This window comes from Choloepus didactylus, chromosome 7, assembly GCF_015220235.1.
Source record: "Choloepus didactylus isolate mChoDid1 chromosome 7, mChoDid1.pri, whole genome shotgun sequence".
Classification (NCBI taxonomy): domain Eukaryota; kingdom Metazoa; phylum Chordata; class Mammalia; order Pilosa; family Megalonychidae; genus Choloepus; species Choloepus didactylus.
This window is the reverse complement of record NC_051313.1, coordinates 89,869,314-89,893,274: the sequence shown is the minus strand read 5'-3', so window position 1 is coordinate 89,893,274 and position 23,961 is coordinate 89,869,314. Positions and strand designations below refer to the sequence as shown.

The 23,961-nt window shown below is 35.0% G+C and overlaps 1 protein-coding gene across 1 annotated transcript in view; it reads right to left on the bottom strand.

Annotated features, from left to right (window-relative positions):
- The window catches only part of EYS (eyes shut homolog), a 1,792,869-nt gene that overhangs the window by 656,623 nt on the left and 1,112,285 nt on the right, over nt 1-23,961 (bottom strand). Inside the window, 2 exon segments of the mRNA XM_037844664.1 lie at nt 3,259-3,292; nt 23,224-23,324. Of these exon segments, the coding sequence (XP_037700592.1) occupies nt 3,259-3,292; nt 23,224-23,324 (135 nt within the window).

The following is a 23,961-nucleotide window of genomic DNA, read 5'->3' as shown; positions in this document are numbered from 1 at the left end:
CAGGGAGAAAAACAGAAGGTTATTCTCTTTTCAGAAAGCAACATTAGTATGGCATTAAACAAAAGAAAATATCAGAGCACTTCGATGAAAAATAAGAAAGATATCTTGACATGTTGAAACACAAAGTAGAGGAAATATCCAAAAAATTGGACCAAAAAAAAAAAAAAAAGCTGAAAAATAAGAGATGAAGAAACATCCTGGAATGATAATAGAAAAATACAAACTGTGTCTGTGTTAAATTTCAGAAGACTAAAGGTAAATAAAGGAAACAAAGAATTTCCCCATGAGACTATGTTAAAAAGAGGAAAAATAATCAGAGTTCTGAACTGAAAAATAAGAAAGTAGCAATGATAATGAAAACAAAACAAAACAAAAAAACTATATCATGATTTCAAATCATCAATAAAAGTATTGAAATACAAAGTAGTATAATAGCCCAGCAATTATGACAAAAGGTTAGGATGGAAAATCAGAGAGAAAATATGAGAATAACAGACCTAGAATTGAATTACCATTCAAGTGTCCAGCAGGCTGAATGATGAAAGATAAAAACTAAGTACAACTTCATGAAATTTCATAAGAATGAAAATAAAGAAGAGATCCTAAAAGCTTCCCAAGAAAAGTATGTCACATATAAAAGAATACATAGCTGAAAGGTAGATTTTTCAACAGCAACATGGGATGCTAGAGATTAATAAAACACTGCCTTTGAAATTCTGAAGAAAAAGTTTCCTATTTTGTGTATAAAATCTTACGTGTATGATTAAGTCTGAGGGTAGAATAAAGATACGTACTGATATGGCATCCTTTGATTCAAAAGGCTAATAAATAATACAGTCCAGCAAAATGGAATAACACAAGAGAAAAGGAGAGATTTAGAAATCATTTGGCCAAACAAAAGAGAATGGTAAAATGAAGTCTCATTACTAAGGGTCAGATGGCAGATCTGATGATGGGCCTTGTTTTATTTTGTTTTTTTAAGGGTAGGCATATTGAAAACTATACAAATGTAAAACAATGCAAAATATTTGCTGGGGATGGGGTTTCAGAGTTTCAAAGAAAAGAAAGATAACTGAAATATAGTGCTTGGCTGTACAAAAATCAGTACATGCCATTCGTAAAAATGCTTTTATTATTTGTGTGTTGCTTTTCAAAAAACTGATTTAGTTTTGGGAGGATCAAGCTGGGCAGGCAAATGATGTAGGAGACATAAATCCTCATCTATCATGACAGGAGGTCGGTGATAATGCATAAAATACTACTTATTATTTCGACATGTGAAGGTAGAAATACATAAGCAACTTCTAAAAGATACAAAAGTAATTGCTTATGAAATAAAGTAGGGCCTGTAGAGCAGAGGACCATCTTTCTCTTTCTATTTGACTTTCTAGCTAAATTCCTGATTACTTTTGTTAAAAAAAATCAATGTAAAAGAGCAATCAGAAATTCGTGATTGTAGGAAGAACACACATATAAGAATAGCCTGTACGTGAAAAGAAGAGCCACATTTGTGAAGAAAGGATTCTGAGTGTTGATTGCCAATTACCACACAACGTGGTTCATACCATTTATGCTATACAATTGGAGATGTTGGTGTAGTTGGTTGGAGTTCTTTGGGAACCATACAATGTGTTTGTCAATAATATTCTAGGTAAATCAATTCCAAACAAGAATGGAAGCTTTATACCTCCTAATACAACAAGCACATTTACCACAAGGTCATAGTGCTTCCCTTATATTTTTTATTCTGCTTTTCATGATGCTCCTAAAAATAATAAGCTCCTTATTCAAGTTATGACATCACTGGCCATGTGTGGTAGTTAATTTCATGTGTCAACTTGGCTAAGTTTGGTGTCCAGTTTTTACTGTGAGCATATTTCATGGATGAATTCACATCTAGAGTCAACTGATTGCATCTATGGCCGATTGCATCTGCAATAAACAAAGGAGATTGCCCTCAGCTATCAGGGAGTGACCTCATCTAATCAGTTGGAGATCTTAAAGCCATAATTGAGGATTTCTGAAGTCAGAAAGAGGAATTCCAGCCTCTATTTCAGCCAGCCAACTTCTTTTGAGGAATTGAATCTCACTTTCATTGGATTTTCCAGTTTGTAGCCTGTCCTCTGGAATTCAGACTTGCCAATCTCAATGGTTTCATAAGAAAATTCCTATAAAAAATCTCTTAAATTTACATATATGTATATGCCTTATCATTTCTGTTTTTCTGGAGAACCCTAATATACCATGCTTATTAAGAGTAAATATCATCATGTTTTAATTTCTCTCTTGTCTAGATTATAGTAGTATTTCTGACAAGAACAACAGACATGCCCAGCATGTGTCACATTTCATTCTGACATTTTACATGAGTCTGAGGCCAATTCTGGTAATACAATGTCTGTCCATATCTGTTAAAGAAAAATGCTCAAGTTTATTGGGAGGAGTTCATGTTTCATTATTTTAAGCTAAAAAGTGTAGGATTTTTTAATTGACCCATTCTGAATGCATGTTTATCCATTAAAATAAGATGCTAGCGATTTTGCAGTTTTCTTGAAATCATAAAGCATAAAGCCGGATGTTTTTAATTGTACTTCAGTACCTCATAAGGAAACACCCTCTAGTAAGCCTTAGGCAATGGTAGACTGTTTATAGTTCCTTTGGAAAAACTTAATTTGATTGTACTCATATTTTTCTTTCTCCTAAATATTAAAATGAAGCAAGCTAAAGTTTCTAAGAGTCATAGAAACCATCACAGAGAGTTTTCCCTTTCCTTTTCAACGTGGTAGAAAAAAATTAGAGCTTAAAGAATAAAAGGCTACTTTCAGCAAAGCTGCTCATGGGCTAATCCAAAAGAAGTTGATCTCCCCTTGGAAGGAATCCTAGAAAACTGAATCAGAGGCAGATTTTTTGGCCACTTTCAAACATAAGTTTCTTCAGAGAAGTGGCAGAAATCAATGGTTTCCCTAAATAAAGCACTCCAGGGACAGAAGGAATCAGAGCCTGGCTCGGTTCCTAGAATCTGTGTTTTTCTTGTATGATCATTCCTTAGCAAGTATTTTCAAAGTCAAATCCCTTTTTTAACATTTATAATCAAAAGAAATAAGAATCTAAAACTCAGATGTAAAATTCTGATGCTTTAAATAATTCTCATCCTGGTACTATCTAATCTACATTCTCTGGACTCTGATCTATGACAATCGAATTCATGCCAAATTAACAAGAGCAAGAGCAAACTACTCAAATTCTGAGCTTATTCATGTTATTTCATGTTTTAGGGCACATGGATACATTTCTGCATGAATTCTCTATAAGCTGCTATGCCTTTTCCCCCCTTTCCTCAGCTTCATCTTTCTTCCTTATTAATTCATTCATCATTCATTCTATCAGCAAAACTTCATATAATACTTGATATTCATCAGATACCATGACTTAGTGCTAAGAAATGTGGGGTCTATTCTTTTCTTCCTCTGCTTAACTTTTTGAGACATTTGAAGTATATTGTAACAAAGTTTAGTGTTTTCTAAATCCAATCCAGGCATTTGGATATGTTTTCCAATTCTTACTCAGCATAAAAAAATCTACTACTAGGTGAAGGATAATGTTAAGTAAGAAAAAATAATAATGTTGATGACAAAAAATAAATACAGCTAGCATTTACTTAGTGATTACTAAATTCTTTTACCTATTCTAGCTCTTTTAATCCTTAATACACACAGTAAAAGCTTAGAAGGTAAGGAACTTGCCCCAAATTGCACAGCAAATGATGGTGACTGTGTTAGAACTCTTGGTGTCCAAGAACTCATGTTTTTTCAGCAGCGCATTACATTAGACCACAATGACAATGGCATAGTGCTGACTGAAGTCTTTACTTTTTGTTTCTCCCCATAGTGGTATCACCATTAGAACTCTAACCCATTACTATGAAAAGCTGAGCACATATATTTATAGTTGATAGTAAAAATAAATGCAAATATTTTGTTGAGCACTTTCTACATGCAAGGCATGTGCAACATATTTGATATGCACAATAACCCCCTGTAGAGGATATTATTGTTACCTATGTTTTACAGAAAAAAGGAAACAAGATTTTGAGTTGTTAGGTAACAAGCACAGGGTATCACAACCAGTGAGAACGTTAGGCTTTGCTTCTAAGCAACTTGTTTCTAGAACCCTGTTTTTAATTGGCATGTTATACTTCTCTAATACAAGAAAAGTGAAAATAGTCATGCCTGATCAAAATAGGCATTTAAGGTATGTTGTTGTTGCTGTTGTTGAATTAAATTGCATAGAAGAATGATAATTCTCACACAATTAAAATAATATTGAGTTTGTCTAGAATCCTTTTTACTTTTTTTTTTTTAGGCCTTAGTTGTACCTTAATTATTAAAAAAATAATTTCAGTTTTTCAACTCTAAAAAAAAATTCATATCTTACTTGTTACTATTTTGCTAGCAATACTATTCAGGTTAAAGCATTTATAATAGAGCAGTTTTTCAAAATGTTTTTCTATATCATTTGGATTCTGACGGGGTGACTTAGGAATGGCTTTTTGGGAAAGAGGGAGACCACCGAGCAGGTATAGGATCTCCCTACCTACTCCTTTCTTTGACCCCCAATCCAATTCCCCATCAGATGAGTCCCACTCTTCATAATTTCATATCATAGTTTTCCACATAAGACACTATTTGTAAAAAGATCTCTATAGATTTGTAGAATGACTACATTGAGTGCATATTAAAGTGTGTTCTTTCAGAAGTCAGAGTAATTGTTTAGACATCATGACCTTTTGATTTTCCTTTATCACTCCCATGCTATTTCTTTTTTTAGGTCAGAAAGCACTGGACGAGTTTCTTCCTGCCTTTGTGTCTAAAGGAGTCCTGTGCTTTGCCCTCTGTATGATATAATGAGTGAAACTAGTTGAAGTGGGTATATCCTGCCAGAGGCCTGCATGATTGGATGGCATCAGTGATGTGATTATTGGCACAACTTGTGCCTTGACCCTGGATAGCTCTGTGGAACTAGGACAACATTACGGGGACAGAGGGAGAAACCCTCATTGACCGAAACAGATTTTCTGCTATGTCATAAGAATGAAGGCTTAAGATGGAAATTAAATTGTTTTGTAGAAAATAAAATTACATATCTTGCATACCTGAGTTACTGGTTGACATTTCTATATTCTACAATTGGAAAAGATGACTTTGATGAGGGTGGAGGGGTGAGGGTGGGAATCTGTATTATGGAAAAAGAAGGGAGCTTCACCAAATCACATTCCCCCATTTTATTCTTTCACTCCAGGTCCCATGTTAAATGTATTTTGTGGTTTGATCATGCATCTCTGAGGAAAGGTGGGGCATGCTGTGGACGTTGTATTAAGGATGCTCAATGAACATGGTTCAGCTGCATGCTGCCAGCTTTCCTTTCGATGGCTAAAGGATCAGTCTGGGTTTCCCCAAGAATCACCTGAACTAGAAAATGCAAGATCAAATGGAACATCTAGTTCGTGACTAAGCTTTGACCTTCATACTGCTCCCATCCCAGTTCTTTAAAATCTCATCCTGGCTAGTTCTTCATGTGTCCTTCTCTCCCTAAGTTATTATGTCTTAAGTGCCTATAGGTAAGAGGGAGGAGAATTGGGAAGATTGTTCTCTCTCATTAGCTTAATTCTTTTAAAGACTCAGGCAAAAAAGCATAGGTGTGTTTTTTTTTTTTTTTTTTTCACCTTATCTTACTTAAGGAAACATTTTCATAAATTAAGAACATTCTTCTAGTCAGGTCATGCTGACAAGTAAAAAATGTATCTTTGATTCATAATACATTTTAAGATAATCCACTTTTTAAAGCCAAAACATAATCAATATGCTATTCACTTTTCAGAGAAATTTAAAATATACTAGCAAGCAGTTGCTCTTTTTCTTCTCCGAAGCTAAGATGAAAAAAATTGTGTGCTCTTGGTAGTGATAACTTGGAACTGCTGGATGAGAATTATGAAATAGTTCATGGAATGTGTGTGTGTGTGTGTGTGTGTGTGTGTGTGTGTGTGTAGATCAGTGGTTCCTAATGGGGGGGGGGGGTTGCTCCCCAAGGGACATTTGGCAATGTCTAGGGATGCTTTTGGTCATAACAACTTTGGGTGGGATAGAGGCCAGGGATGCTGCTAAACAATCTACAGTGCACAGGACAGCACCTTAGAACAAAGAATTAGCCCATGTCAAATATCAGTAGAGCTATGGGAGAGAAACACTTGGTGCAGACAGGTGTATGTATAAGTAGATATATTGATAGATCTTCAAGAAAGAGACTAAATAGAGTGTTCACTGAGGAGAAGACTTCATGTTACCTGAAATAAACTTCCTTGTTTTGGGAATGGTCACACAAATAGATTTATTCAGTTCTGGAAATTTAGCGTGGGCACAGGTAAAGTGCTGACAGGGGTTTGGACAGCCAAGGGCATGGTAAGCATTTTTGCTCATCTCTGTAACAGTATTTGGTAGCAAGAAATAAGGGCAGTGGTAGATGGATCACATTGCTGTTCTCCATCTGCTAATGAAGCAGCACTAATCTCCTTTGGACTAAATACAGTCTCAGGGTACTAAATCAATTGAAGAGGTTGGGAAGCCACATGAAGGAAATACTAGACTTGATGCTTTGAAGGTTCATTTGATTGAGAGCAAAATTGTTCTCTTTAAGCTATGTTTGATTCCTGGTTTGCTTTTTATTTAAAAAAAAAATTAGGCTCTCTGGAGCTGATCCTCATATGATGATTTTCATTGCACTAGTGCATTGAAATCTTATTAATAAATTTGTTCTTAATTGTTCTTACAACAATGGAGTGAGAGGTTAATTATTATGAGCATGTTATGTACTTTCACCTTGTATTATTACTTGGTTTAATATTCCTGTCATCTCACAAGTGGATCTGAGAGCACCCGTTACTTTTGTTTGTAGAATAGATCTTTCCTCCAGAATAGTAATGTGCATCATAAAACAATTAATTTTACATTTGGATAGAATATATAACATTTTATAATTGTTTTCTAAAATGTAATATGTTGCTAGTAAGACTGTAAAAATATAAAGTGTTTCTTTTCTTTTTTATAGTTTGGTTTTGACAATGCTGAATACCTAGTTTGCAACTGTTTTATTCATTCATTCACTCAATCATTCAAGAAACATTTATTGAGCAAAATGATTTGTTGCTGTAAATTTTTTAGGTACTGAGAATATAAAGATTAATAAGCAAAGTTTCTGCCCTCAAAATTCTCATACTTTAATTTTGGAATGTTTTCTCTGTAGAGATTAATCATTATTGATATGAAAGCTGATTGGAAAGGAAGTTAATCCAATTGTATAACCGCTTTCATTTTGAATGGCTTGTCACAGCTATACATATCAATTTGAAGCCATCAAGTCCAGAACATCAAGCAATTCCATTCCCTAGTTGTAAAATCAATGTCCATTCTAAATTTAAACAGTTGAACAATTTAACTGTAAGTTTATGATGCTATGAATACATAGACATGCACATTTATGCATATATATATATACTTCAATATACACAATATTTCTAATTAGGCTTATATACTGACAGAAATGTAAAGTTAGTATTTCCTAACATAAAAAAATTGTCATGCTTCTGGTGATGCTATAATAATCCTAAAAGCGAAATTGACTGTCTTTAACAGATATGCTAAAATTCTCTAGAGTTGAGAAGAATTGTAGTTTAGAATGGGTCAAGTTACTTAAGTTACCTTCAATTATATTTTATATGAATATAATCACCTTTGATTTTGATTGTTTTAAATGTTATAATTTTATGAAGAACACGTTTATTTTAGTACTTGACTTTCCATTCTGCATTCCTTTCAAATGTTATCCTAAAATTTTTCAACTATTTGAATAAAATGAAGTTTCTATTTTAGTGAGAGATTTCAATAATTAACAGATGCTTGACTGTAAGATATTACAAGATGCAGTCTGACTCAAGGTTAAGAAAAGTCAATGACTTAATATCTTTAAAATAACCACAGTAATGATACCTCAGCCAAATCAACTGTTTCCATCTTTCACAATTTACAACCTAAATCAAATACCCACAAATATACAAGAACATCCAGAAAACTTCACAGGAATCTGTTATAAAGTTTAAAAATAGGACATTTAAAGATATTTGGGGGAAAAAAGAAGACACATTTAAAGTATTGATAATATTTTTTTTTTTGATATTTTATTGAATGCCTACAGTATCAGATTGAGTGTGTCTACTCAGATCAGTGTGTAGATGAAAATAATGCTTTGGTAATGGTAGAAAAAAAAATATTTAATACTGGGTCCAGACAGTTGGAATGCTCAGGGATCCTTCCTGAGTAGGACTTATGATTTCTATGACAGCTTGTATCTGCTGCTGCTTTATTCAGCAATAAACCTGCTTTCTTTCTAAGAAAGTAGACATAGCTCACTATACAATTTTAGTCCTTATTTGTCAATTTTCTCTGCTATGCAATTCCTGGCAAGCTCTGAAAGTTGAAACCAAGTTTCATCCCTGACTTTCATTCATTATTCAATAGTTATTTATTAAATGACTGTTTATACTCCAGTCACTGTGCTAGGGGTAGGAACGAGTCCTTGAACCCATGATGTCTACTTAGGAATACAGAAAATCAATGAGTAAAACAAATAAAAATGAAATAAAAAAAAAACAGGACCTATGAGAGATAATATTTGGCAGGAAAAACTTTGAACAGAATAGTTAAGGAATATCTAGCTAAAAAGATGACTTTAATTTGAAACTTGAATACTGAGAAGGAGACAGTATGAGAGGAAGAATGTGATGGGAAGGAAGGAAAGATTGAAGAAGAGGGCACTGTATTCCAGTCAGAAGGAATAGTAACAAAAGGCCTCAGTGTGGAAAATCTTTTTAGAGAGCACCAGGACTGAGAAGACACCAAAGTGAGTGAGTCATTTCAAGGGAAGGAAGGCAGACATTAGGTGAGGTAAAAGAAATAAAAAGGAACCCAGTCGGGCAGTGCAAGGAGCTCTGGATTTTATTCTGAGAGTTAAGGATGAACCATTGAAGGGCCGCTTAACAGACAAGTGACTTGATGCAAAATACTTTAGACCACACTGTCCAAAGTGTGGAGAAGGGTTAGACACAGGTAAGACAGAACAGCTGTTGTCCAGAGGAAAGATGATGGAGAATTTGACCAGGATGATTTCAGAGGAGACAAAAATGGGCGAGAAATCCTTGACAATGAGAAGTGATGAGGTTGAGGTGCCCAAGCAGAGCTGTTAGCTTTGGACAGGAGCCAGTAAAGTCCTCCAAGTAACAGGAGGAGTGCTCTTTCCTTCTGATTCAGGGCATTGCAACCTACTGTTTTCCTACTTTGTCTATAAGCAACTTATCATGCCTGGCCTCCAGGGCTTTTATAGCTCATCACTGTTAAAATGATAAGCACATTTAGTATCTTGAGACTAATATCCATAGTTGCCAAATGGAAATCTGCACCTATTCTTATAGATATAGATTTAGTTATTCTGGTTTTGGCAATTAGAGACCTCTATACCCAACTTGGCCAATTTGCAAGAGAATCATTTTACACAATACTGTCACATTGTTTCAAACAGCACTCATGACAATCTTGCAAAAATTTAAGCTATATCTGAAAACACTAGATCCAGTTTTTAGCTTAAATGTGGGCAAATTTATTAGCATTGTGTCTTCACAGTAGCATGATAATTATTAATTATTGACTTCTCTTAAGAAATAAACAGACCTGATAAGATTATCTGGGAATTACCATTTCAATGGTTCCTAGAATTTTTCTGCTACTGAATCTATGGATGGAGCTTTAATATGTTCATTTCTAATGACATGTGGTAATCAATGAGGCTTTAACAATTGAATCAACCTGCAAGGTCATATCAGAGAGTCACCCAAGGCAGCAGATAACTGACAACTCCAGAGAATGTCAACTTGGGGAGAGATTCCACTGTGCAATCTTAATGACATATGTACCTTAGTTTACCATTGTAGGCTCTAGTAAAGGAACTATGAAGACTGTTTTGGAGGCATGTCACAATTGCCAATTAGAATGCTTTGACTCTTAACTTTACTATTGTTTTATCAATTTAACTACCTCTAATATCTTCTGGTCCTGAAAAAAGGGCCACACCAGGAACAATATTTTGCTATCTTTTATGAGAAGGTTTGATGTCAACAGAAAATGTAACCCATTTTAACATCAATCATACCAGTAAAGAAGAAAAATAAAGACTTTTTAAAAAAATTCTGTGGTCATTCCAATGAAAATACAAGGAGAAAACTCATTAAAGCAATGCATGAGTTATGCTTCATAATTCCTTTCCACAAAATCACTTTCCATTTAGAACTTTAGAAATAATATTTAGTGAAATAGAATAGGTCTTTTTCAACTTATGAAAGGAATGCAAAATATTTGCGAGATGAGTTGAATTAAGTGCTAATTTTCTGAAATAATAATGATGATTGTTTAAAATATTCTTCTCAAAAGTTTGTTTCAGCTCCCACCACACAATTGACTCCCAACATTTGACTCTCTGATATTTCTTGATTCAGGAAGCTAATTACACTGTAAACATTTTAAACATTTAAATTCACAGATGTTTGCACACCAATGTTCACAGAAGCATTATTCATAATTGCCAGAATATAGAAGCAACCCAAGTATCCATCAGCTGATGAACAGATAAACAAAATGTGGTGCATACATACAAAGGAATATTATTTAGCTGAAAAAAGGAGTGAATTTCTGATACATGTGACAATGTGGATGAACCTTGATGACATATTGAGTGAAATAAGGCAGACACAAAAGGACAAATGTTGTATGATCTCACTGACATGAAATAATTAGTATAAACAAACTCAGAGTCAGAATTTAGAATTTGCATTACCAGGGGGACTGGATGGAGATAGGGAATGGGAAGTTAAGGCTTAAAATGTAGAGGGTCCCTATTTGAATTGATGGAAAGACGTAGTAATGGATAGTGGTGACGGTAGCACATTATCTATGCAATTAATAGCACTGAAATATATATCCGAATGCGACTAAAAGGGGAATAGTTAGGTTGTAATAGAATAAAACTTAAAAAAAAAAATCCATAGAACTGCACTACACGAAGAGTGAACCCTAAGTTACGCCATGGGCTATCTTAATAGTACTGATCCCTTCCACATCACGATTTTGATATATTGCTGGTTGATATAAGAAATTAAATAGGAATTTTCAGGGAATTTTGCAGAAGCCATCATTATGGTGTTAATGAATCTACTGTAAGGCATATCAAGAAAAAGAGAAGGAAATCTGCTGAGCCTTTCCTGAAGTTTTATCAACAACTGCAAAGCATTTGTATAAACCAGGAGATCCGCATCTCTCTCACGTAGAAAGTGCAACATCCTTTTGGGTGCAGAATTGTTATTTAAAAAAGACATTACAGAAGACTCTGACATCATACAAGAAAAGTAAGTCCTCATATGATTCCCTAAAGGAAAATGAAAGTGAAGTGTCTACCCCTACGAATTTTCAGGCCAGGAAGGGCTGGTTTGAAAATTAAAAAAAAAAAAAGATGCAGCCTACACCGCTTAAAACTAATGAGAGAGGCAGTGATGCCAACCAAGCTAGGGAGTGTACTGAAACCCTGAAAAAAAAAATTTACGCAGATTTTTCCAGATCGCGGGGGAGCCACACCCCTAACTTCTGTGATGTGGAAGGGGTAACTGTACAATTATAAAAATGTGCTATCATTAATTGTTAATAATAGGGTGGTATACGGGAGTCCTGTATTTTATGCATGATTGTTCTGTAAATCCACAGCTACTCTAATAAAAAAAAAATTAAAAAAAGAAAAATTTAAAGTATGATGTAACTAGCATTGCAAAATGCACCCAGTTTAGTCACAGCATTTCAAGTTCATGAGAATTGAAATTTATCATTTAAGAATTGTTTTCAATATTGCAAATTGTCTTAAGAAGATGACACTAATCTTTGTTTATTTTTACATTTACATTAAATATCTAACAAAGGCTTTGCAAAACATATGGTATAACCTTGTTTTATATATTTTGGCAGGAATTTTCTTTAGCCTCCATTGTCTTATATATAATATTAAAATTACAAACCATCTGCTTTCAGTTTGTTTTCAATATGTTTATAGTAGCATAGGAGACAGAGTTCATCTCTTGGTAAAGTTAAGAGGAAAACAAAGCAAGATAGGCTGACAGGCCATGATGCAAGCTGTATATTAAGCAGAAGAAAGATACCAGTAGTCAGAAATTTTAACTTTGCGCATTTATATTAGAGTCCCTTATCAGGCAACTGCACAAAACAGCATCTAAAGGAAGACAGATTTTGCACCAAATGAAAGAACACAGGTAATCAATGGTACCTGGTGAAATCTATATTTATGATGTTCTAGACTTTGTTTCTATAGACAGTATAGCCTCTATGCACTTGGATGGCTCAGTATTTGTAAATGAATCAGCATGAACTATGCATCACGTCTTGCTTAGGAAAGACATACATTTGGAAGAAAGAAGTCAAGACTACTTTATAATCTTGTCTATTTCTGGACTATAATATTATCTTGCTTAAAGAAGTACTCAAAAATACATTTTCTAATTACTTTTTTGGGGAAGAGCAAGACAGGTTTTTTTTCTTTTTGTGCCCTTTAGGTTTTTATATCCCGGATACATAGTAAAATACTTGGATGTAATGGTTTTCAATAAAACATGTGCATGTGGCTGCTATGTGCTGCTTGTGGTAATGTCTGAACCATCTGCTGATGATCTCACCAAGAATTTTTCCAAAACCCTGTGGGTCTGAGCTGAGCACCAGCTCCATATTTTCTGCCTTTATATCTGTAGAATGGCTAATGCCTTGTTAAAGGGGAAAACAAGCAAACTAACTCTGATATTTTAATGGATGTATTAAGTGCTACTAAAACTAGCTCTATGCTCCTTCAATTTGACTAACAATATATCCGGTATCAGTAACATTTTCTGAATCTAAATTCAGTGATTTTGTAATAGGTAATAGTTTTTCAGAGGTTCAAGTAAATGGTGGGAAAGTTCCTACTCTTAAACATATAATTACTTTAACTTGTATTTTAGAAGGTAATCAATAATCAACTTATTGGGATATATATATGAATTAAAGTTAAGCCTTTTGACTTAAAAATGTTTATTTCCCAATTGGATTAAGTGACCTTATTAAAGTACACTTTAAAATTCTTTTTTCCAAAGTTAAATAATAAAATTTCATTCCTATTCACTATTTTTTGTGTTGGATGAATACATACTATTGGGGGATAAAAGAACAAAACAGACATTTTTGTTAGAACTGGGTGCATAAATATTGTTAGAATAAAAATCAATGTTCATTCTTTATTTTGTTTTGTTCAAGTTGAAGTAAAATCATTATTTCATTGGCATGTTTTTCTTGACACTCCTGGCAGTGGTTAATGAAAAGACTAATGAAATAAAGTACACATTTCATTAGAGAAAAAAATCTTTATTTTTTTGGAGAGTGGTTAAATGGTTTCTTTCTTTCCTTTCCCACTTCATTGATTTTTCAGCATTCTGAGCCAAAGTGCTGCTGCTCTGGTTAATGCATGTCGAGTACTTGGGTTCATCATTAATCTCTTCAAAAAAGTACAAAACTTTGACGTTTCCTGTACTACCGATAGTGTTCCTATTTTCTTTGTTGTTATAACACATATACAGGCACACACATATATGTATAAAACTTCTATCAAACTGGTCTGTTTTGAATGTACAATTTATAATATTTTATGTCACTCAAATCCATACAAAATTCAAGGTTTATGGTGGGAAGATGAAATCATTTAACATTCCTAGACATTGTGATTGTGTACCTGCATATTAGGTAAGAGGTTAGATAAGAGGTTATCTCTTGTGTGGCTTATATAAATGGAATGAAGCAATTATTTATAACACATAATTCAATATTGTGTGATTTTTAATCAAATTATAATTATTTGGGTAACTGTATATACATTATCCAGGAAACTGGATATATAGCAATTTCTAGTTTCTTCTTATAAGCAATGCAGTTATCCACTTAGAGCCAAGAGTAAATAAAATAAAACATTGCAGTTCAAATTAAACAGCCTAACTTTCATGGATTTATTTACCGATTATTTGTTTGTTCCTGTCCCTGCAGGTAGACAGTTATAAATCTATTTCTGATCTCATTTATTTCACATTGTTTTAGCTGGTGGTTCTTCCTGACCACAAAGCTAGAAAATATTTCCCAGCTTCACTTGCCATTAGGTATGTCCATATGGCTTAGTCCTAGGCAAAGAGAGACACACAAGAGACCGATGTGTCATTTCTCTGTGTTCCCATTAACCACACCCACATTCTCTGTCATGCTGTCTTGGGTGGCAAATGTGTTCTCAGGAGAAAACACATGGCACATTTAAATGAACATAACTCGAGTAAGATTGGGTAAATCTACTTTTAACAAAGATATGGACAGGGGTTAGGGAAGCCACATGAATAGTACCACAGGACACCACATGAGGCCAGGAAAATAGATATCCTGACCTCCTTCTGCTTCTCTAATTTCATGCCAGTGTTCTCCATTCACTGAAACTCACATAAAGCTGGAGGAAGGGACCCCATTAATGCAATGCACACAGGCTAGTCTCCAAGGCCCAGAGTAAAGTGGAGGAGATTATAGGGTGAATCTGGGGAGGTATGGACATTTAAAGTCTACTGGGTACTGTAACTTAGTGTAACCTTACTCCATTGATATCAAAGAAAGAGAATACTTCTTTGATCATGTTATTTGCTCTCTTAATGAAAAAGTCTTCATTAAGGTTCTGTTACAAATAATTTAGTTCTCACTTCCTACTGTGGCCTGCAGTGACCTACAGTGCCTAACTATCATTATAATTTCAGGCCTTATCCTCACTCTTTCTTTTATTAACCTAATTGGCCTCTCATATACATTATTCCCTTTCTATCCTCCTTACTCATGGAACTCTTTCCTCCTATCATCCCCTAACAAACACGTGGAATGTGTGCTTTCTATCCGGAAGGTCTCATGCTCAAATATCAGGTTCTCTGCTTATTAGATCTAGTGTCTTGGCATACTGTTCAACACTATTTCCCTCATCTGTAAAACAGTTCCAGGCAGGATTGCTATACTGATGAGAGATGAAATAGAAGTCTCCTGGAAAATGGCTTGTGAGTGCATCATAGGTATGATATGAGCTACAATATTATCATTTATCTTTCAAAGGTCATTAAACTAATTGGTTCTAACAATTACATCTGGCAGCCATGTTAACCCATTTCTGGGGAATGATGTTTAGGGGCTGGGTTCCAATCCAGTGAATTGCTGAAGGAAAGTCCCAGCCCAGGGAGAACAGAGGAAACTGAGAATTGAGGTAGAGACTCAGACAAGTGTGGGTAATGAGAGGGATTAATTTGGGACTGGGGTATAACATCAAAGTGGGAACACATGAAAGTTGGTCCTAATTTTTTATATCGGCAAATTTACCACGGTTAGATGAAAAATTAATTCTGGGTTCTGGAGACAGACTGAACCTGTAGGAGAGGCTTTATGTATTTAAATGGTCTTGACTACCAAGGTTTGAAGGTTTCAGAGATAAGGGCTTAGCATGCTATGGCACTATCTTCAGAAGAAAAAGGGGAGTGTTATTCTTTTTATCAAATTAGATCCTCTAGAAAAACCTAATTAAAACAAAGAGATGAGAGGAGATGCTTTGATTTAGGTGACAGTGAGTGTCAGAAGTTGTTTCTGCCTTGCTCCACTCAGAGGCCTTTGAAAAACATAGGTTTCCAAAACTTCACTGTCCTATGCTAGTAACAATGTTCACCATTAATGGAAGACCCTCTGTGCGCCAGGCCCTCTAGATAGATTATTTTACCTAACGTAAGGGCTATGAAGCCCATGTCATAAAAGAGGTAAATACAGTTCAAAGAATTTAAGCCATTATTCAAGGAAACACCAGTTCTATGTAGCAGAGGCAAAATTTTGACCCAGAGCCATATTCTTTCCACTATGGACTTGTACTTCCTCTTTAATTTCAGGCTCCAAGAGATACACTTGCTTTTCTACCTGTCTGAGTCAATACTGAATAGTATGTTGCCATTAGAATGCAAATTCAATAATAGCAGTTGGTTCTGTGATTTGAGAAAACACAGGTTAATGTGTGTTTCATCAGTACATGATGTCAGTCTTAAGTATCATTCACCTCTCGTATATTCACCTTGCTCTTTTTCAGAACTTTCTCTAAGTTATTGCATGCCCCTATGACTGTATATAAACCATAGCTGGTAAATGATTCTCTCACAGATAACTGAAGATGTTTCCATTTGTTTTGGTTTATTGGACTCTGTGAATTTCTTGGCATAGGAGCTGCCTGCCCACAATTAAAGGGCCAAAACAAATTCTCCAAGGAGACAGCTGTAGGAGAACTGATAGAGTTTACACAATTAGCTTACAAATTCAGGATGTAGACAAAGCACTTAAGACTAAGACAGCAAAATAAAGGGAGTTTTAATCCAGGACTTTATTTTTAATTGGTAGGCACATAAAAGAAATCTTTCAGTCCCATTATTGAGGAAGTCGGAAGAGCCTGACATCTTAATTTGAATTCCAAATTCTACCCCTCTTCAAAGACTAAAATAGATGTTAATTAGTGACTTCAAAGGAAAAAAATCCCATTCTACATTTATTAAATGCAGTCTTAATTATTATAATAATATAATTATATAATGATATTTTAGTGTAATACAATATATGTAACAATGTTTGCAATAATATAATTAGTATAAAATGTATGCATACCTATTACGACTATACCACCAGACATGGATAAAGTTCAACATCACACTCTCAGTTTTGTGTTTGCCAGAGAATACACACACCACCTCATGCTTATATACCCCCATAGTGTTCTAATTTGAAGTGACAAACACACATCCTGTTGTGTTTTACCTCTTAATATACTGTATGCTCTTGGTCAGCAGCCAAGCTTCACTGCTTTGTTTCATTCTCACGTCTTCTTTCATCAAAACATAAGCAACACTTTAGCTAATTCCTCAAAAATTAGTTTTTAGTACATGTGCTTTTAACATCTTTATGATGCCGATGTACATTTCAACTGGTTTTAAGAACTCCGTATTTTCCTTCCCGCTCTTGTTAGGTTAAGCAACCCATGCATTTTTTTTTTTTTTTAAAGGATCATGTTATTCTTCAGAAAAACTTGTCTTTCCTTGTCCTAAAAAATAATGAGCTTGGTTACTTTTTCAGTGAGCACATTTGTTTCACTCCTCCTGAGTGAGCTCTTCATCATGACCAAGCACAGCCTTTCTGGCCCCTTTCCCCACAGTTCTATGAAGAGCCGCAGAGGAAGGACCCTTCTCCTACGTTGTATTCAAGGGGAAGGTCATCATTCAATAGGAACAAGATGAAGGAGTGTACAGTCAGGAACGAAATGAGTGCATACCATTTGCCTGATGTTAAAAGAATATGTTAATGGTTAAAGAAAAATGATGGCCACAGCATTCTTGAAATGTGTTCAACTTAAAATTGAAGTTCTTTTTTCCTTTTCCTTCAAAGATTGCATTTTAAAATACAGAAAAGTAAGGTAATAGAATCCCAGTCTTGCTCTTAATGGATGATAATCATAGAAAAAATGTATTTCTCTAATTTTTTTTTACTTCTTCAAACAAACCAAGTACCTAAAAAAAAGTTTCTGAATTTACACTACTTACTCCAAATACAGGTAGGTAGGTTATCAGCTACTTTGTGCTTAAAAATAAAAAATAAAAAAAAAATAAAAAAACTGTGCATGTCAGTAGAATAATAATAGCCATATAATATAAAGCAAAGGAAAGAGTATTTTTGTTGTTATTGTTAAGTATCCTTAAAAGTTTCATGCAATGAGGATAGTGAAAAATAGGTATTCTTGTTATTTATTTTAAATGTTTTGCATTTAATATTTCTTTTAAAGAAGACTTTAAGTAGTATTCTGTCACTGTTACAACCCAGATTGGACAGGTTGTAGTAGAAAACACTCAGGCCAGCAGGAAGGAGATCTGAGTTCTAATTTTGTTCTCCCCCTGCCTAGCTTTGTGATCTTGAGCAAAATGCCCTCAAAATGGGCACTGTGAGTTTTACAACGATAAGACATAGTTGCACATTTGTAAAGCATTTGACACATGGTACTTGTTTAATGTGGGCTAATTAATATTGTTCTTGCTGTTGCCAAGTATTCTTATTCCATGAGTAATTTAGAATTATTATCTTTACTTTATCTTGAACATACAGCAGTTCTTTTGTATGGAAGTAAATAAGAGACCAAAATAGATTGCTTCTATTGGCATTGTCTTTAAGGCTCGTGATTTAAAACTCATTTGTGGATTTTGGAGTGACAGGCCTTTGAAGTGTGCCATTTTCTAAATGTGAAGTTCTGTACTTAATGTCTCTGTCTCTTAATTTTGCATCTGAAAATGTATTAGAAACATCTGCAAAATTCTTAGAAACAAATTCATATGTATAATAAACCTAATACATGACATATAAATTGTATGTGTTTAAGAAATTGCAATTATGGTTATTGCACTTCTCATTTACTCTGTCAACATGTGCCGGGCCAGGACAGCTTCTGTGGGATCACCCCACTGCCCCCGCCCCCCATCCCCACTCATCTGCCTTTCATTTTCTTGAAGGCTCCTGATTTTCTTCCTCCTGCTGCCAGAATGCTCATACATCTGCTTTCCCTCCAGTTGATGGTTAAGTTCCTGCCAGGGAAATTATCACCTTGGCTGGGATAGAATTTCCCAAAGTGCCTCGCACCCAACAATAGTTGTTCAGAGGTTAAAATGTCAAAGAAAATGTTAAAGAGTTCTGTGTCCATGTCCTGAGTTAAGCAAGAAAGCATGACTTCATTAAAGATCATCTCAGAGGCCTTAAAATGCTAATGTGTATTTTGAGTATTCAGGAGAGATATGTATGATGTAGCCCTTCCCCAAGTTACTTGAAAATAAACTGTGTTTTTTTGTTTTGTTGTTTGTTTTTTTGTCAATTATCGGTAAAAATTGGTCTTCCAGATATCAGGGTTTGAGTAGTTCTGGCCTAGGGAGGGTAACTGCTCCTTATCACCTCTCATTTAATGGCTTTCCTAGTCTCTGTTTGGGTCTCTTTGTTTTCCTCTTTATTTGCTTTAAATACATATTTTTTTTAGTAAATAATTAGCTTCATAACCAACTAATTTATTTTAGTCAACATATTATATTAGGGCTGCTTTATGTGTTTAGAGAAAAAGAGAAGGTGGAAAAGCAAAACACAATATAAATGCATTAAATCTATATGAAAATAATAGAAACTACTGGAAATCAAAGAAAGGGAAATTAAAGGCATATGTTCTTTCCACTCTTCAGCTTAGCAAAATGATTTATAGTATCTGATGGTGATGAGATTTTGGAGTTAAAGTCATCTTCAAACATGGCTCTTGGGAAGATAAAACTATAAAATAATTATTCAACCATGTAAAATAATTATTCTAACTGGATTGTGGCCTAATGGGTAACTTTTTTTTAAAATTCAATTTTATTGAGATTATTCACATATCATACAACATGGTACCATTATACAGTTGCGCATTCATCACCAAAATTAATTTTTTTTCAATTTTTAGAACATTTTCATTACTCCAGAAAAGAAATAAAAATAAAAAAGAAAACTCAGATCCTCCCATACCCCAAACCACTCCTCCTTCATTCTTTTCTTTATTTTTTACTTTTTATTTTTTCATTTTATTGAGATATATTCACATACCATGCAGTCATACAAAACAAAGCATACATTCAATTGTTTACAGTACCATTATATAGTTGTGCCCCCTACATTCTTGACTCATAGTACTGGTATAGTACATATGTTATTGTTGATGAAAGAATGTTAAAATACTACTAACTGTAGTACATAGTTTGCAATAGATACATTTTTCACTATATACTCCTCAATTGTTAATGTCTAGTTATAGTGTCATACATTTGTTCTAGTTCATGAAGGAGATTTCTAATATTTGTACAGTTAATCTCAGACATTGCTCACTACAAGGTTCACTGTTTTGTTCATTCCCATCTTTCAACCTCCAACTTTCCTTCTGGTGACATACGTGACTCTAAGCTTTCCCTTTCCACCACATTCACACACCATTCAGCACTGTTAGTTATTCTCACAATAACGTGTTACCATCACCTCTATCCATTTCCAAATCTAGTTAAACATTCTGCTCATAATAAGCAACTGCTCCCCATTCTTTAGTTTCATCCTATATCCTGGTAACCTATATTTCATGTGTATGAGTTTACATATTATAATTCATTTGTATCATGATACTAATATACAATGTTTCTGTTAACTATAGTCTCTAGCTTGCATTGGCTGCATTTTTTTTCTCTAATGCCACTCCATTTTTAACACCTTGCAAGGTTGACATTCATTTGTTCTCCCTCATGTAAAAACATATTTGTACATTTTATCACAACTGTTGATCACTCTAGGTTTCACTAAGTTATACAGTCCCCGTCTTTATTTTCCCTCTTTCCTTCTGGTGTCCCACATGCTCCTAACCTTCCTCTTTCAACCGTACTCACAGTCATCTTTGTTCAGTGTTCTTAAATTTCTGTACTACCATCCCCCAAAACTGTGTTCCAAACCTCTCACTCCTGTCTTTTCCTATCTGTCTGTAGTGCTCCCTTTGGTATTTACTGTAGAACAGGTATCTTATCCACAAACTCTGTCATTGTCTGTTTGTCAGGGAATATTTTAAACTCTCCCTTATATTTGAAGGACAGTTTTGCCAGATGTAGGATTCTAGGTTGGCGGTTTTTCTCTTTCAGTATCTTAAATATATATTAGACCACTTCCTTCTTGCCTCCATGGTTTCTACTGAGAAATCTCCACAGCCTTACCAAGCATCCCTTGTATGTGATGGATTGCTTTTCTCTTGCTGCTTTCAGGATTCTCTTTTTCTCTTTGACATTTGATAATCTGATTAAGTGCCTTGATATAGGTCTATTCATACCTATTCTGTTTGGGGTATATTGCACTTCTTGGATCTGTAATTTTATGTCTTTTATATGAGATGGGGAATTTTTATTGATTATTTCCTCTATTATTGCTTCTGCCCTTTTGCCCTTCTCTTCTCCTGGGGCACCCATGACACGTACATTCATGCACTTCATGTTGTCATGCAATTCCCTGAGACATTGCTTATATTCTTCCATTCTTTTACCTATCTGTTCTTTTGTGTGTAGGACTTCAGGTATCTTGTTCTCCAGTTCCTGAATGTTTTCTTTTGCTTCTTGAAATCTGTATTGCATGCCTCCATTGTGTTTTTTCATGTCATGTGCTGTGCCTTTCATTTCCACAGCTCCTGACAGTTGTTTTTTCAAACTTCTGATTTCTACCTTATGTTTGCCCAGTGTTTTCTTTATATACTTCATCTCTTTTGCCATATCTTCCCTAAACTCATTGACTTGGATTTTGATTTGTTTTAGCATATTTATGAAGATCTTTAATGAATTCTTTCATTAAAGTGAAACAATATCTCAATTGTATCTCAGTTAAGGTATAAGATTTTTCCTTTGACTGGGCCATATCTTCATTTTCCCAAGTGTGATTTGTAGTTTTCTGTTGTCTAGGCATCTGGTTTCCTTGGTTATCCCAATAAGATTTTCCCAGACCAGAGCAGACTCAGGTCTCTGAGTGGGGATATATTCAGTGTCAGGTTTCTCTGAGGATGTGTCTTAGAAGATTGACAGACTTTCCTGTGAGGCCTCTAGCTGCTGTGCTTTTACTAACCTGCCCAGCAGGTGGCATCTGTCAGCCTGTCACTCCCCACTGGTGTAAAGAAGTGCAGTCCCTATAATTTTCAGCTTAAATTGTTTCTCTTTTGACTATTTTCCCCCAGGTCCTGGGGTCTGTGTTCTGAAGGGAGAACAGGCACCAGAGCTGGGCCACACCTCCTTCCTCTTAGGGAAGGAACACCTCCTAGGGAGTTATCTTCTCGTTATCTTCTGCACTTGAACTACGCCTTTGTCTCGCTGACTCTGTTAACTCCACCTCTGTCTGGGTCAGAGCCCTGCAAGCTGAAAATGGCTGAGGCTTTCTCCACTGAGCCACTCAAGTGAGAGAGAGAAAAAGCGAAAGAGAGCCCCTTTTCAGAGCCAGTCCATGGTCCCCCAGTTTCACCCATTAGCCAGAGATAGCATCTGGTCTTCTGCTGCTCCCTTTCCCAGGTCACAGGCATTTTCTGGCACTCTAAAGTCAGCCATTTCTAAAAGCTTCTGCATTTAAATTTTTTTTCCATCAGCCCCACCCCCTCTCCACTGGTAGTGACCTCAGAGTTCTTTGCTGCTTATTATGGGTTTGTCTATGTTTGTAGCTTGTATTCAGCACTCCACATTTGTTAATTAAAACCCCAGTTGGAGCTAGGTTGAGCTATATTCACTAGCTCTGGGAATGCAAATTCTTGCAGCTCAGACTGCCATGGAGGGAGTGGGTTCCCATGCAGTTCTGCAGGTTTTACTTACAGCTTTTATGCTGCAGTCTCAGCCATTCCACCCATTCCAGTATGGTGTACAATGTATGGACAGTCACAGTTGTCCCCCTAGCAGTTGTTCCAGATTATTTACTAGTTTTTTCATGGTTGTTTATTAGTTGCTCCAGGGGACTAATTAAATTCCACAACTCTCTATGCTGCCATCTTGCCCCTCCTCCCTAATGGGTCATTTTTAATTTTCTTTTTCTCTTTTTCTGGATATTCCTAATTTTCTACAGTGGATATATTTTATTTTGTTAATCAGAAGAAGATACTAGATTATTTGGTTTAATGGCTATTACTAAGTACTCCTCTAGGTGAAAAAATGAAGCTTTGTGATTTCATTGTAATGCTGCTTAAGTAAGTTCATTGATAATATAACACCTATAACATTCCTTCCCTAATCCTGCTTTTAGAACATATATAAAAGACAGAATGACTTGATAAACATTAATTCACATACAAGTGTAAGTGAATACTAGTCGGGATAACCTTGATTTAAAAATCACAAAGAAAATATTTAGAGGATTAGTCTTTGAAATTTTGATGCTAAATGGAAAAGAAAAACATGTATACCTTGCCTGATAAGCACTGTATACTTTTGTCCATAATTCACTTTAATAGTTGTGTAAAGGTTTTTCAATTTTGCTTCACCAGCACAGAAAAAAAAAATGGTACTATGGAGCAATAAAAGAAGTCTTTCTTCAAACAATTTTCCAGAATGAAATTAAGATCCTATGTTTATGTTGGAGTTTACAATTTACCAATCATTTTTACATTGCTCTGGAGAGATAAGAAGCTTCAAATAGAAGTGACAGCTCAAGGATATAGAATTAGCAAGTGCAAGTTTTATAACTATATATATGTAAGAATTATATACATACATATGTAAATATTATATGCACACATACACACACACACACTTCTGACTCCTTTTCCAGTATTTTTGGGAACATGGTTGAGAAAAGTAGTTTATTCCCTTAGCAGGAAGAGAATATTATCGGTAAGTTTCCTTAGGTACTAGTATTTGAGTGATGCAAAGACAGGGAATTCAATCTAGAGGGTGATGTCAATGTTGCAGGAAGGCAACTTTGAAGAATATGCAAGTTATCCATTCCTCCTAAAGTTTCTGAGTTGGAATTGACCTAGATCCAGCTATAATATTACTGCTAATTTGGTCAACTGAGTCATGAGAGGAACCAATCGTATCTTCGTCAGGTGTGCTTCATCAGAAAACCCTGGTGTTCCATGGATGGGCTGAATTAACCTATTCAGCTTCTTAACATGTATGTCCCTATATGTATATTGGTTATA